The 15,197-nt window shown below is 51.8% G+C and overlaps 1 protein-coding gene across 5 annotated transcripts in view; it reads right to left on the bottom strand.

Annotated features, from left to right (window-relative positions):
• GLI2 (GLI family zinc finger 2) overlaps positions 1–15,197 on the bottom strand; it is a 257,123-nt gene that overhangs the window by 54,140 nt on the left and 187,786 nt on the right. For all 5 annotated transcript variants that reach the window (XM_008972505.4, XM_008972506.5, XM_008972507.5 and 2 more), the window contains one exon: positions 11,220–11,325. In XM_008972505.4, coding sequence (XP_008970753.3) covers positions 11,220–11,325 — 106 coding nt within the window. The remainder of the gene's footprint in view (positions 1–11,219; positions 11,326–15,197) is intronic.

Genomic DNA, 15,197 nt, shown 5'->3' with positions numbered 1-15,197 from the left:
CCCGTCTGCAGCAAACACGCATCCCATATATTCGACCTGCACTCACCCCGTTCCCATCACAGACCCGGACACCACACCAGACCTGGCCAGCTTTCAGCTGTCACTCCCTATGCAGAGCTGTAATAAAGAAATCACTGTTTTCAGTTGACAAAGAGCAGATTTCTTACTAAGTAAACACTGATGTTTTGGTAGGGAAATTAAGTTATAAAATTGTGCCTACAAAGGAGGCAATACAGATGGACTTGGTTGCAATCTAGCCACATGGTCCACAACAGTTGATTCATTCACTCACCCTTTATCAGTTTTCCCCTGGGAGCAGAATAGGAAGGTTATCAGTTTTTGCAAACAGAAAACCCAAAAAGCATAAAAGATAAGGGGATTATCAGGGAGACGTTTTTCCTAGCAAAGTGAAGACATTGGTGGAGCAGGGTAGGGAGGGGAGGAGGGAGGTGTGGGGCCTGTTGGAAGCCTTGGGTTTGCTCCTTCTGTGCAGTGGAACCAGGAATGTGTCTGGGTCCAGGGAGGAGGCCCTGGGGGAGTCGGTCCTGCTTAGGCCCTCTCCAGGTGAACTGCACCACTGACCTCCGAGTACAGGGGGACTTTGTCTGTAATAGAAGCTGCCATGGGCTGAGCACCGCTGAACCAAATCTTCCAGAAAGTCAAGGGTTTAAAGCCATGGGTGGGAATAAGGAAATAGGAGAATAAGATGTGCAGTCTTGGGAGTGGGGTTTGTGGGGAGAGGCCTTCGTTAGTGGGAGAGATTTCATTATATTTCGTTAGAGGCCTGGGTTTTAGTGATGAGAAAGGGCCTGGGTGGCCGGCGGGCTGGATAGAAACTCCTCCACAGTGAGATTGAGATTCTTAAACTCTGGCCCAGCCTGCCAAAGTGGTGTGTGGAATTTCCTTTCCTGGATGCCTGTCAAAACTAGCTGGAGAATCCTGAGCAGCTCAGATGTATCTCTTCTTCGAGGTGGGTGTGCTGCTGATTTTTACCAAGCCTTCATGAGTATGTGCTTTGAAAAGATTCCCCTCCTTAGTGGCACTGGTGTCTGCCTGGAAGTGGAGGCCCCTCATTGGAACAGGGCAACCCGAAGAAGGTGGTAGGGCCCCCAGTGGGTGGGGTTGGGGAAAGGCTGGGACGTGGGGGGAGGCCTTCATGCCTCCCCGCTGATAAGCGCTTTCTGTTCCTGTATTTCTGGTGCTCTGGGCTCCCCATACCCCCTCTTCCAGCATACCACCCTGTCATTGGCCAATTTCTGCCCTCTCTCCAACCAGATCATGGGGTCTATGTGGGCAGCAAGACTGTGCCTCCTGGAGGTGGAAGGGGCATGTAGTTTGAGAAATTAGTGGGTGCAATTCACACTATTCAGGTGATAGATACTCTAAAAGTCCTGACTTCACCGCTACAAAATCTATGCATGTCACAAAATTGGAGTTGCACCCCATAAATTTATACAAATAAAAATTCTATTAAAAAAGACTGTGCCTCCTTGGGCCTGTATCCCCAGTGCCTGGCATGAGGCTGGCACACATGGTCCCTGGGTGAGTGTCCTCAGAGGAACGAGCATTAAGAACATTCCCCACTGAGTTAAGCAACTCTGAACTCTTGCTACTTTGTTTGGGCAGCACAGGCCAAGTGTACATTTCAGAGGTGCAGGCCTTGGAAGGAGAGGATGGAGGGATGGGGCTCCTGACGTGTCCAGCATACCTTTTGATGGGCACCAGACATACCATCAGTGCTGGCTGCAGTGACAGAGGCTTGACGGCAGCAGCAATTTCTGACCTTTTTAAGCAGTGCCTCAGGGGCAGGGCACTGCTCACATTTTCCCTCAGCAACACCTTGACTCGGGCTGGCAGGAGTGGCCTCAAGCGACAGCACTTGCGATACAATAAATCCAGCAACAATGAGTTTGGCTGAATAAATGAATGCATCTGGCAGTGGCGTCAGCTTCCACCGAGTGGACAGTCTGAACATGTGCAGTCTAAGAGGACTCCCCACCTCAAAGGCCAATCCACCCCACCAATGCCTGAAACTTTACTGTTAGTGATTAATTCGTTTGGGTTGATTACTGTTCTGTTTCCATGTCTGCAGACAGAAACAACACACTGCAGCCCTGAGAACCATGGCGAGACTCTCTTTCCTCTCTGAGGACAATCACGGCATAGGGAAGAGCTCTGGCTTGGTGAGATCTCACAAGCTGGGCAATCTTGGGAAGTTCTTAAATTCTGGGAACGCCCAGTTCTCGCCTCTATGAATTGAGGAGAAAATCCCCCACCTTACAGGGTGTTGGGAGGACTGAATAGGACACCACTGGCCCAGCACCCTGCGGGGTGTCTGCAGTGAAACTTGGCTTTCCTTCTAATGTCAGCAGGGCAGTGATGAGAGCAGGGGACTCTCCGCCACTCGGTATGTCCCAGGTGTGCTTCTACATGCTTTACAGACACCCATCTAGTCCTCACAACAGTTTCACATGGGGAGCCACTATGTCCCCATTTTAGAGATGGGGGCCACTGAGGCTTGTGGGGCTAAGCAAGCCCAAGGATGTGAAGAGTATAAGCAGCATAGGCAAGATGTGAGCCCCGGCCTCAACCCTGTTCTGTCTACGTACTGGGGGTGTGGAGGGGAAATGTCCGACAGTGGGGACCCCGAGGGACAGGAGAGGAACCGAACCGTTCATCCCGATCCTGCCGCAGTCCCTCCCCCACTGCATGCCCACCTCGGCCTGCACATCAAGATTTGCTCCACTCCCTGGCCCCTCCTGCTCTCGGCTGACCACCACGGCTCTCTCCAAAACCCAGAGCCAGCAGCTCCTCTTCTGCGAGGGCTTGGCGTTCAGTAAAGATCAAAGACCAGCCCATCTTATCAGACACGCTCCTCGTTAAACTTTTACAGGCCAGATTCCATTATAAATGAGCTGTCTGTCCCACGCAGCCCAGCGAGTGCATTCTTGGCTTTGGGAATCTGAAGCTCTCAGAGCTGGGGAAGATTTTAGCAAGGGGTGGGGGGTCAAAATGCCCAGTAAGTAATCTATGCTGCTTACTAGAAGTGTGTCACTGGAAAGGCAGCCAGCCTCCCCATGCCTCGGTTTCCCCAATTATCAAGTGGGAGTGATTATTGGGGAGTGATAATCCCACCTTGCAGGGAGGGTGACATGACATAAGCCGGCGGCTGGGCACAGACTCCTGCTACTGCTCCTCTGCTGGTCTGACCCAAGTATCCCACAGCCCAGAGATGGGGAGGGGCCTGCCTGATGGGGTCTCAGGGCTGTTTACATCACAGTTGAGCCAAGGCTCCACATCTAGTCGGTCTACCCTCAGACAGCCGTGGAAGGATGTGCTGCCCGACACATCGCCTGGACCCAGGGTTTCTGGGCTCCCTGTCTACCTGCTGTCCAGTTGCTCTGAAGAAGTGGTCAGCAACAGCCGGTTTTAAGGAAGAGCTCCCTGGAGATGGAGAGGCAGTGTGGACCCACGTGGAAAGGAGGGACAAGTTGCCTGGTGGGTGACGCTGGGCCCACCCAGCATCTCATCCCAGGGAGCAGATGGACATGCCTTTCGGAAGTCTCCTCCTTCCTCTAGGCTCTGAAAAGAAACAAGCATGTTTGCAGAGGGAGGAGAAGGTTCTTCCCAAAAAACAAACAAAGCCAATCCTCTATGAATCGTGAACCTCGGGTGCTGTGCCAAGAATCAAGAAGAAAATATCTTTCTGCTCAACCCACCCGTCTCAGTGAATGACTGAGGACAGAGTCATAAAGGCCCGGGATGACACTGGTGAGTCACAGGCTGAGCAGGCTGCTGTGTTCATTAATCTCATGGTGAACGGTGCAGTCTTTATGGGACACTGACCTTGGAAAGAGCAATCTTCAAATCCCCCCAGACTGGAAAGTTCATGAGTTCGGCCCAGTGGCAGCAAAGAAACTACTCTCTTAAGTGAAGGCACACTGACACCCGGCTAAACATCCCCATTAACATGCAGTCTCGGGGACCAAGTGGGGCTTCAGACACTCTTAATGCTGTCTCTGGAGGCCCTGGGTAATATGCATTTTGTGTGACCAAGCGTGCAGATGAAAGGGTGGTGAGGCCCCCATGCCCACCAGCTGGCGTTCACTCTATTGCCCTAACATACCTGGGCCCGGGTTGATAGCTACAACCCTGAGCCATCCGTGCCAGCAAGAGCCCTCTCGTCTCTCCTCCAGGAAGGGTGGCCTTGGGCCGTGACTGCCAATGCAATGCAAACCAACTACAGCTCAGGATCAAGAGACCTGCAGGAAGCCATCAGCTGTGGTCAGGTTGGGGGTGGAGTCGTGGATGTCAGAGGTCAGATGGTGCCAGGCAGGAGGAGAAAGGAAGGCTGAGATGCTGCAGCTGTTCCCACCCCATACACTCACTGCCTTTTGCAAGCTGAGAATATGAATAGGTTTAGGTCATATGAATAGGTTTAGGAGGGACTTGTCTGTGAATGGGTTATCACGAGGAACCAGGGGATTTTTAACAACCCGTGTTTTGGCGGCGAGGCGCTGTCAGTGATGAGTCCAGAAAGCCAACAAGCAGCTCTGGGCCTGCTTTCCCGGACGTCAAGCAAGCAGGGGCGCCTGCAGTGGTCCCCAAACTCTGGCCTATGGGCGCCTGTAAATAAGCAGATTTCCGGGCTTCACCCTAGTCTGAAAATCAACAAGAACTCCTGGGGCCAGGGCCTGAGAATGGGCATCTTTAAGACCCACCCTGTGTGTTCAGATCTGCAGCCAAGTTTGGGAACCTCTGCATGGGGCAGTTTCTGTATGCCCTTCTGGGCAGGAAGCAGATGAAATTGGTCTTCTCTGAAGCCCCAGGGAAGGGCAGGGCAGGGCTGGAAAGGTCCTCAAAAGCAACATAGGGAGCTGAAGGTCCACCCCAGCCCCCCGAACCAGGAGCATGGACTTCTACATTCCTCTCAAGGACACAAGTTAACGCTGGCCCAGGGCAGGCCGGACTCATGCTTGTGTGACCACATACACTGAGGAAATGGGGAGCACCAACTTAGGGACCCTTCCTCGCCACACCTCAGCCTTGCTCCCCATGACACCCTGGCAAGCCTATTTCTGGGAGGCAGGGGGCCCAGAGGGCATCCAAAGAGCTTCTCTTTCCTGTTAGCATCACAAGGTTGGAGAGACTGCTGGGGGTGTGTGGCCCTATTCACAGCCGGCCTTCTCTTCTCGCCCTTGTACAGACTCTTGGAGACTTAGGGATGTCCCCATGGGGGCCTCAAGAGAACCTTGCTTGACCAGCAATCACACACCCCTGCCCCATTTGTCTCCCCATCACTTGTGGTTTGCACAGCCCAAAGACACTGCAGCAGGAGTCCACGGGTGGGTGGTGACTTTCCTCCCCTGGAACCACGTGAGCATCAGTAAGCCATGCAAGCCTGCTGTGGGTTTGAACCTTAAGTGACCGGGAAGGGTGCTCTGCAGAGGAGTGGGCTTGGGTGTCTATGAGGAGGCCATCGAGCTGGGCTGGGCTGCAAGGCTGTCCTCACGCCAACCTCCATGCCCTGCCTTCCCCACGTGCAGCTGCCTGTTTACAGCCGGGTGGTCAGCCCTGGTCCTGCTCCCCTCTCCCCAGGGCCACTGTGGCAGCTCTGGCAGGTCCTCTCACCACAGTTCCCGCCCTTCTCCTGTCTACTCCCTAACTACTGCTGTAGTTGCCTGAAAATAAATCTGACCACTCCCCGCTGCTCCCGGTTGCCAAAAGGAGGAAGTCCAAATTCCTCAACTGGGGGAAAGAAAGACCCCCACCACACCGCACCACAGCACTCCTTCAGCCCCATCCCCCACCTTCTGTGCCGCAGTCCCCAGACAGTCAACTCTCCCAAGGACATGCTGTGGCCGGCCTCTGCCACCCAGTCTCCCAGCCTGCCGTGGCCCCCTTCTCAAATCAGCAAGTGAGGATAACAACAATGATCACGATTGTTGCTCATATCCATTGAATGTTTCCAAAGTGTTCTAGACGCTTTACTCACATCACCCTGTCTCCTTCTCAAAATAACTCAGTTGGCTGGGTTATGTGGGTTGTCTCAGCAGATCTGGCCCTTCTATAGATGAGAAAGCTGAGATGAGTTAATTCATGTTAATCACAGCTAGGGAGGGTTCAGCAATGGGTCCCAGTGCGGGTAGCCTGGCAGGCTGAGAACTGACAATGGCAGGCTCTTGGGTGATGACCAAGGTACTCCCGAGGGGCAGAGGGCAGGGCAGAATGAGAGAGTGCAGGGAACATCTCTCTGGAGCCTGCACACACTGGGTGCGCCCTCCCTGGAGCTATCAGGATCCTGAGAGGGAACGGGGAGGGGGTCTGGGTGCTTGAGCAGTGGAAAGCAGGAGGTGCAAGGGCTGAGTGGCGGGCACACCCACGAAATGGTCACCAGCTCAGGGCAGCAGGCTCAGGCTCAGGCTCAGGCTCAGCTGACACAGAAATGAGATGACACCGTACCTCATTTGCTGTGCAAACATCTATGTAATTAGACACATTTGGTGCTGGCAGGGAGAAGCGAGCTACAACATGGGCTTGATGGATCGGGATTCTCCACCAGGCTCCAACCACATTCATCATGGAAGCCAGAGCCACGGGGCCATTTTCCTCACAAGCTTTGCCCTGGTTCTCACCTGGGACACTGGGGGCGGAAGAGGTGAGGGCATGGGCTTTCCAGAGCCCAGGGCCAGCCCCAAGGCTCTTGCTGTGTCCCCCACTCAGTCTGACGGGAACCAACTGTCTTGAGGATAGTGTGGAGCCGCTGGAAGCCCACCCCAGCAGGACCGCGTAGGGACGGGGGGCTCTGGGAGCACCTGCTGCCCATCACTGGGGCTTAACCAGACTAGCCCCTCCTTGGCTGGGGAGGAGATCTGCACCCCAGAGCCTGGTCTCCTTGCCCTCACGGAAGTAACTACCTTGCAGGGATGTCACATAGAAGTCACCGTGCCTCTCTGAGCCTCAATGTCTGCATCTGCAAGATGAAGCTTAACCCCCATCTCACAGAGCAATCAGGAAGATTCACCAGTACAATATACCAGGGCCCAGGGCCGTGCCTGGCCTGCTGCAGACCCATGCAAATTATAAATATGATTTACTGTATTCTACAGGCTGATGCCAGACTCCACACTGGGGCTCAGTGATCCCAAATAACCTGAATAACAGCCCCCAAGAACATCCACACCCTAATCCCTGGCAATTGTTAAGCGTTTCCTTCTACAGCAAACGGGACTTAAGAGACGTGACTACTTTAAAGATCTTGAAATGGGAGCCACAAGTGGATTATCCCAGTAGGCCCGAAAGGCAATAGCAGGTGTCCTTAGAAGAGAGAAGCAGGGGAGAAAACTCCCACAGACTAGGAAGAGGGCAAGGTGAGGACAGAGCAAGGGGGAAAAGGTGATGTGTGTGAGGACGGGGCTGTAAGCCAAGGAATGCAGGCAACCTCCAGAACCTAGAAATGTCAAAGAGTCTCTTCTGGAGCCTCCAGAAGGAACCAGCCCTGCCAACTCCTTGATTTTAAGTACCATAAGACTTATTTCAGACTTCTGACCTCCGGAATGATATGAGGATAAGTTTACATTGTTTTAAGCCATGAAGTTTGTGGTAATTAGTTACAGCAGCCTTAGGAATCTCTTCAGGAATCCAACCAGTGAAAGAGCTGTGTAGGCCATGAGGGACAAGGCCATTTCTGTGGGCCCCTGGCTGGGCCACTCCTCCCTGCTGCATGCCAGCATCCACGGCCCCCTTCTCCAAGTGCTCTGCTCACACCCCACCCTCACTGGCAAGGGAAGGAAGCAGGCCCTACCCAGAGCTGGAGCGTGGCAAAGCCTGGTGAAGACCCAGGCCCCTTCCTGGCCCAGGGCTCCCACCTACACAGGGAAGGACGGCACTGAGGGCCTCCCTTCTCAGTGGGGACTCTGCCTGTAGCCAGGGCTGTCAAGCTGGAGCCTGCAACTGCATTACCTGCAAGGCGTGGCACACATAGACACAGACCCCTTCCACGGAGTCTCTGACTCAGTGGGGCTGGGCTGTGGCCTGAGGATCTGCAGTACCCACAACAGACTCCCAGGGGACACTGCTGCTGCTTGGCCAGGGGTTCTGGGAGTGATTGGACTTGGGGCAGTGCCCTAACGAAGGGCTGAGGTGCTGTCAAGAAGGGCTCGGCTGGACTCGTCAGAGGGACCCATGGTCCATACTTATGCTCCCACAAGAAAGGCCAGCATGCAGCGGAGGGCCTGAGCTCAGGGGGCTGGAACTTGATTTCTAACTTGCAAAGTGGGTGAGCCATAGGGTTAGTCATCTACCCACTCTGTGCTGCTTCAGTTCCTTCATTTGTAAAATGGAAAAACACAAAATGACTCTTTTTTGGGTTGTTGAGAAGATTAAACGGCATGAACACATAAAAGCATTTATAGCAGGGCCGGTTCACAAGGTCAGTTATGATGAGGAAGGCAGTCATCACTGTTGGGGTCTTCCTACACTTCTGGTGGTGCCTCTACACACTTCAGGTGTATAGGGAGAGGTGAACCAGGACATTCACCTGCAGGCAGAAGCACTCCAGCATGGACTGTCTCTGCACAAAGCTCTCAGCATTGCCCAGGTCTCCTGACCAACATCCTGTGCAGGGAGCACTTTGAGGCAGGCCTGCTATGCCCAGGATCCGTGTCATGGAACCAGCCAAACATGACTCATGAGCAAGAAATCAGCAACAGCAACCCCCTCCCAAATAGGGACTGAGCTCCCTGGATGCTCCTAGGAGAGTCTCAGACGCCACTGACTGGGCAATTTTTGGGTGGCCCAACTAGTTCCAAACACATGCACCTTCCAGAGGTTTCTCCAGCTGTGGTCTCAGCCACCTGCAGGTGGAGGGGCCCTGGAGGTGAGCAGAGGGTGGAAATGACTCCAACACCCACCAGGCAGACATAAGGCTGCGGCAGCGGATCCTAGTCAAGTGAGAACCAGGTATGCACACTGAAATAAAACAAAAAGTTCCCAACATGTCAACGGGACACAGAGGACAACTGGAAGGGACCCCAACGGCCAAATCTGGGACAACTGGAACAACACAATAAATATTGACAGTAATAGAGTATAACCCATAGAATCACACAAAAAACCATGCATCCATATGCATAACAATAGACAACCAAATATACAAAGAAATGTGGGAGGCGGGACAGCTTTTCCTTACAGGAGAATTCCAACCACTAAATGTGGACAAGATGATAGAAACAGAAAATCGCCATTTGGCAAACACTAGTAACGACTGTTTCTGGCAAGAAGCATCGATGGATGCATAAGTTAGCGGATGGAAATATGATAAGAAACAGGATATTTCCATATCCTCTAAGTATTACCCCACAAAATACTTATTAATTACGAACGGGACAACTTTAAAGCGGAGAAGCCAGCAGACAGGCCCATAACCAAATGATCAACATTTCCAGCAGTGAGAAGCGTGAAGATCATAGGCCTCCTGACAGGACGCCTGCAAAGGACACACATCACTTTTATAGTATTATTCCCCAAAACGCATGATCCGAATGTCATCATGAAACAGCATCAATCAGGCAAACCCAAACCCAGAGACATCTTATATAGTAACTGCCCAGTACTCTTTAAAACTGCCAAGGTCATGAAAGACAAAAGAGACTAAGGAACCGTCCCAGACAGGAGATGACGAAGGAGTCTCAGCAACCAAGTGCCACGTGGGATCCAGGATTGGGTCTTGAACCGGGAAAAAAAGACACTAGTGGGCAACTGAGCAAATCTGGATAAGCTCTGTGGGTGAGTGAAGAGCATTCTGTCAGTCTTGGGTTATGTAAGATGTCCACATTTGAGGAGCTGCGTGAAGTGTATACAAGAAAGCCTTTATGGTTTTTGGAACTGTTTTTGTATGACCTTAATTATTTCAGAGTAAAATATTTAAAAGTAAAACAGTTTTTAAAAAGAAAGTAGAAGTCCCAGGTTTGCTCTGTCTTGGGGAGACAATGGGTGTCCGGAAACAGGACTCTGCTGAGGCACAATGCTGTGAGCACAGTGAGGGCCCAGCGAGTGTTGACTGACTTCACTGGGATGGGAGACGGTAGAGGAAGGAGGATGTGCCTTCATAGGTGGCGGCAGGCGGGGAGAGGCTCTCCACTCAGCGAGCACTGGTTGTACACCTATTCATGTCAGCATTGAGACACAGAGGTGAGAGGAGAGCTCAGAGCCGGCTGGGAGGCAGGTGCAAAAACGGATGATGATGCTGTGGATTGAGGGCAGCAGCCCCCGCTGTGTGGATCACACTGCCCCTGAGGAGGTGACTCCTCGGTTGAGGCTTGGAGGTGGCCTGTTGGGGGGAGATTCCAGGCACACTGGGCAGGCAGCTGGCCCCAGGCACAGAGACATGGGACAGAACCACAGACAGCACCTTGGCATGAACAGGTGAGGGGGCTGGAGGGTGTGGGCATGAAGATGCTGGGTCGAGAGGGGTCTCGGGGCTGGCTGACCTTTGCAAGAGCTCTCCTGGAGGCAGGTGCGGGGAGCAGTGGAGAGTTTGGGGGTAGGGAGAAGGAGGGGCCTTCTTTCCTGGAAGGAGGATGGATGGGATAGCCAGAGACCAAGACTTTGAGTCCTAAAGGCCAAGAAATGACACCAGCCAATGGGCTTAGAGGCCCCAGGTGGGTATGACAGGGACAGGGTTAGGCAGGTGGAGACCACAGGGTGACCCCACACCTTCTACCTGGGGACCTCAAAGCTGGGAATAGGAAGGGCCCCAAAGCATCACTTTGAGCTTGTCCTTTTAAGTATGGTGACTATACAATTTACTATTCAAAGGGGGACACTTGAAGAAGTGAAAAAGGGTGCTCTGAATTATTATGCTAGAACAACAGATACCTAAGATCACCTTACTTATATGGGATCTTAGACCTAGAGAGGATTCCCACTTCATGGATGAAGAAAGAGCTCCAAACCATGTACAGATACACCAAGGAAGCCCAGAGCCTTATAAGTGGTGATGTGGGCTCAGGGGTGGTTGGTGTTTATATGCTGCCCACGCACACGCTCACACAGTGTCCCAGGCCATGATAGCAAAGGTGATCGCCCACTCAGGACGATGTAGATCAGGAACCCCCAAAAGAAAGACAGAGGCAGGAGATGTGGCTGAGGCTGCCGGCCCAGCCTCCCCATGGCAGGTGACTGTACGCCAGGAGCAGCAGGCAGAGGGCAGGACTTACCCGTGCACGCCGTGGACAGAATGAGGCTCGTAATGGTACCTTCCTTCCTGGTGTCGCATGTCAATCGGTAGGGGCGCATGGAATGGTGGCAACAGATGCTGCGGCACTGCAGAGGGGGAGAGAGAAACAAGACTTCAAAAACTTTCCCCCTCCCTCAAAAAGCTACTTTCAAAGGGCTTTAAAGCTCAATGAATTTCATAGCAAGAGCAGCCAGGACAAGGGGCTCCGCAGTGCCCGCACGATCACACACCCACGAAGGGGGATGAATAAATAATCAAAGTCTGCCCGAGAATTCTACATCTTTCACATAAAAGATCCCCAACTGCGCTCTTGACAAAGACAAGCAACTAAGCACTCTTTGAACTCGGGGAGATTACAGGCAGGGCCACGAAACTGGGCTCAGCCCGCAAATCAGGGCTGACAGAGCGACAGGCTCCAACTCCGCCGGCTTCTGCCCATGCCGGCCCTGGCTGCGTGTGGCTCCAGCAGCACCAGGTTACGGCATCCGGATGCTGCAGTGCACGCAGGCTGGAGGTGTTGACCTAGAGCCATTTGTGATGGCACGGCCCGCAGACGGTGCCGCCAGCCTCAGGAAGGCCAAATCCCACCCAACTGCTGTCCCGTTTTGCTGGCAGTATAAAGTGGACATCTATGTGGATCTGTTAGTTCTCCAGCTCTTAATATTAATTCTTGACCCCTAAACGCTGTCGGGTGCCCCCAGGATCGAAAACTCCAGCACGTGCGTGTCAGTTTCCAGAGCTGAGTCAGCCTCCTGTCTGAACTTGGCCTGCCCTCGACAAATCATCATGATAATTGTAGGATGCTCTTTGTTTATTAAAAAAAAAAAATTCCTGGGTACCCTGGAGGCAAACATAATTATAGGCTTTAGGAAAACAAGGCTTTTAACAAAGTAGTTATACTGGGAAAAGGGCTAAGAAGTGGGGATTTCTTAGTCGACTCTCCCTCAGTCTGAAGGCCACAGGCCAGTGGGAAGCAGGGTTAAGTTTGGATTTCTGAATATTTTAAAGAAATGTGGATGGGTTTGTGATAGGTATGTACAGGTCAGCTGACTGCTAGGCTAAGAAATGCAGACAAATTTTTAGGAGAGATGGGGTTTCATCATGTTGGCCAGGTTGGTCTCGAACTCCTGACCTCCATCTGCCTCGGCCTCCCAAAGTGCTGGGATTACAGGCAAAGAGCGAAACTTCACCTCAAAAAACCAAAAAAGAAACAAACAAACAAAAAAATGTAGAAAAATAATGCTACTAACTGTTTCTGTGCAAACAGATTCTGGTACAATACCATAAATACTACGAATTCTTTTTTTTTTTTTTTTCTTGTAGTAAAGACATCTAAAATTTACCATTTAAATTTTTTTTTTTTTTTTTGAGACGGAGTCTCGCTCTGTCACCCAGGCTGGAGTGCAGTGGAGCGATCTCGGCTCACAGCAAGCTCCACCTCCCGGGTTCACGCCATTCTCCTGCCTCAGCCTCCTGAGTAGCTGGGACCACAGGTGCCCGACACCACGCCCGGCTAATTTTTTTGTATTTTTAGTAGAGACGGGGTTTCACCGTGTTAGCCAGGATGGTCTCAATCTCCTGACCTTGTGATCCACCCGCCTCGGCCTCCCAAAGTGCTGGGATTACAGGCGTGAGCCACCACGCCCGGCCCATTTAAACCATTTTTTTACACGCACAGTTGAGTGGCATTAAGCCCCTTTGCATTGTTGTGTAATCATCACCACCATCCATCTCCACAACTGAAACTCTGCACCCACGAAACACTAACTCCCATTACTCTCCCCCAGCCCCTGCACATTCACCATTCTACCTCCTGCCTCTATGAATTTCCCATGCTAGCTATTCCGTGCAAGAAAGATCAGACAGTATTTGTCCTTTTGAGACTGGCTTATTTCACTTCGCATAATGTCCTCAAGGTTCATCCATGTTACAGCCTGTGCCAGAATCTCCTTCCTTTTTAAGGCTGAATAACAATCTATTGTATTGGATAGACCACATTTTTTTTGTCCACTCATCTGTCAATGGATGCTTGGGTTGAACACAATGGATTCTTAATGGGAAGAAATTTTTCTCCTGAAATTTTAACTTTAATTTTTACATGTTCAACTCCATCTTCATAATTTCACAATACTGGCACTTTCCATGGGGACCAGGAAAAACAAAAAGCAAATCTTCTCACCCTGATTCAATCAGTTTCCCCAACTCAGACTCAAAGAGGAGTTGGTTGCAGGCACGTGGTCCAAGCCTCTGGGCCAGCTATCACTTCCAGAGCCGCCGAGTGCTGGAAGGACAACCTTTTCTCTGAGGCCCTGGCCCTGCACAGGTGAGCCGGGCATGTGGCTGTGACTAAGGTGGCTGTGACGGGACCACCAGGTGCTCCGCAGGCTGGGAACCCTGAGGGTCAGAGCTCACTCACCTGCTGCATGACTTTTGTAAGTTTCTTTGCCTCTCTGAGTCTCCATTTGTTCATCTGAAAATGGATAACAGTAACTACCTACATGGCTGCGGTGAAGACGTAAAAAGCCCACACACAGGAGGCACTTCGCCCGGAGACTGTGCAGATAGGACACACTCATCAAGTGTCACTGCTGAGGAGGACAAGTAGCACTCATGTTTGGAGCCTCCAAAGTCCATCATCAAACTATGAATTTACTAATGTGGGGCACAGGAAAACTGGCTCATACTGGTTGCAAACCCTAGGGAGGGTGGGGGGCCAAGCACTGCTTGCTCACAGACCAAGAGACCACTGGATCCCCAGGGAGTCAGCAGGGAAACAGTGTTCGCTTTCCCAAATGTGTAGAAAAGGGCCTTAAAAACATGGCAGGGCAGACCAGATTCCAGTATTTTGCCAACAAAATAAAAATGGTTGTGTGTGTATGTGTGTGTGTGTGTGTGTGTATTTCTAAATGTTTCCTTGCACATCCAGAAGCCCCCTGATGCAACTAGTGTTACTATGCCCATTAAAGAGATGAGGAAACGGAAGCCAAGAATGATTCATGGCCTTGCCCAAAGTCGCAGGACTACAAAACGACAGTGCCAAGAGGAGAATCCAAGGCTCTGAATGGCTTTTCCCTCCACCCAGCCTAAATGACACTCGGAGGCAGCTCCCAAGCGCCAGGGTGATCCCAGACCCCCATCGACCCAGCACGTCCCCACCTTGCTATGTACTTTAGTTAACAAATGCACACACAGTCCACAGCTCTGCTTTCAGCACTTGGCAAATACCAGCTCCTGGGTCTTCCCAGCGACCCCAGGAAGCTGCATTCAGTCCAGGATTCCTTGGTCTTCACATAGGCCATCTCCCAGCACCCTGGTGTGCCTACCATTCATGGTCTTGCTCCTCCAGAGGCTGAGGGGGGGTCTCCTAATGCCATCAGAGCCCAGACCACCCCACCCTACCCCCAGCTATGAGCTGACATGCTTTGCTCAGGATTCAGGATTCAGGCAACTTCACCCAGGTCTATAAAGTCTATGGAACATTGTGAGCTTCAGGGGGTTACCAGGCAAACATGAAGTACAGGTACCACTGAGGCTGCCTCTCTGCCCCACAAGACCAAGCCATGGTGTGTGTGTGTGTGTGTGTATGTACGTGTGTGAGGTGTGTTTGCATATGTGTGTGGTATGTGTCTACATGTAGCGTGTGTGGGGTATGTATATGTGTGTGCTGCACGTGCATGTGTGAGTATGTGCAGTGCGTGTATGTGTGTAGTGTGTCGTGTGTGTCTCTGTTGTAGTACGTGTCTTTATATGTATGTGTATTGCTATATGTGCATGTGTGTTGTATGTGTATGTGCGTTGCTGTGTATGTGCATGTGATGTGTGTGTTGCTGTATGTGGATATGCTGTGTGTTGTATGTGTATGTATGTGTTGCTGTGTATGTGTGTGCTGTATGTGTGTGTTGCTGTGTGCATATGCATGGATGTTATATGTGTATGTGTGTTACTGAGTATACGTGCA

This window comes from Pan paniscus, chromosome 13, assembly GCF_029289425.2.
Source record: "Pan paniscus chromosome 13, NHGRI_mPanPan1-v2.0_pri, whole genome shotgun sequence".
In the NCBI taxonomy this organism is placed as follows: Eukaryota; Metazoa; Chordata; class Mammalia; order Primates; family Hominidae; genus Pan; species Pan paniscus.
The sequence above is the reverse complement of the archived record's forward strand: the minus strand, read 5'-3'. Positions and strand labels throughout refer to the sequence as shown.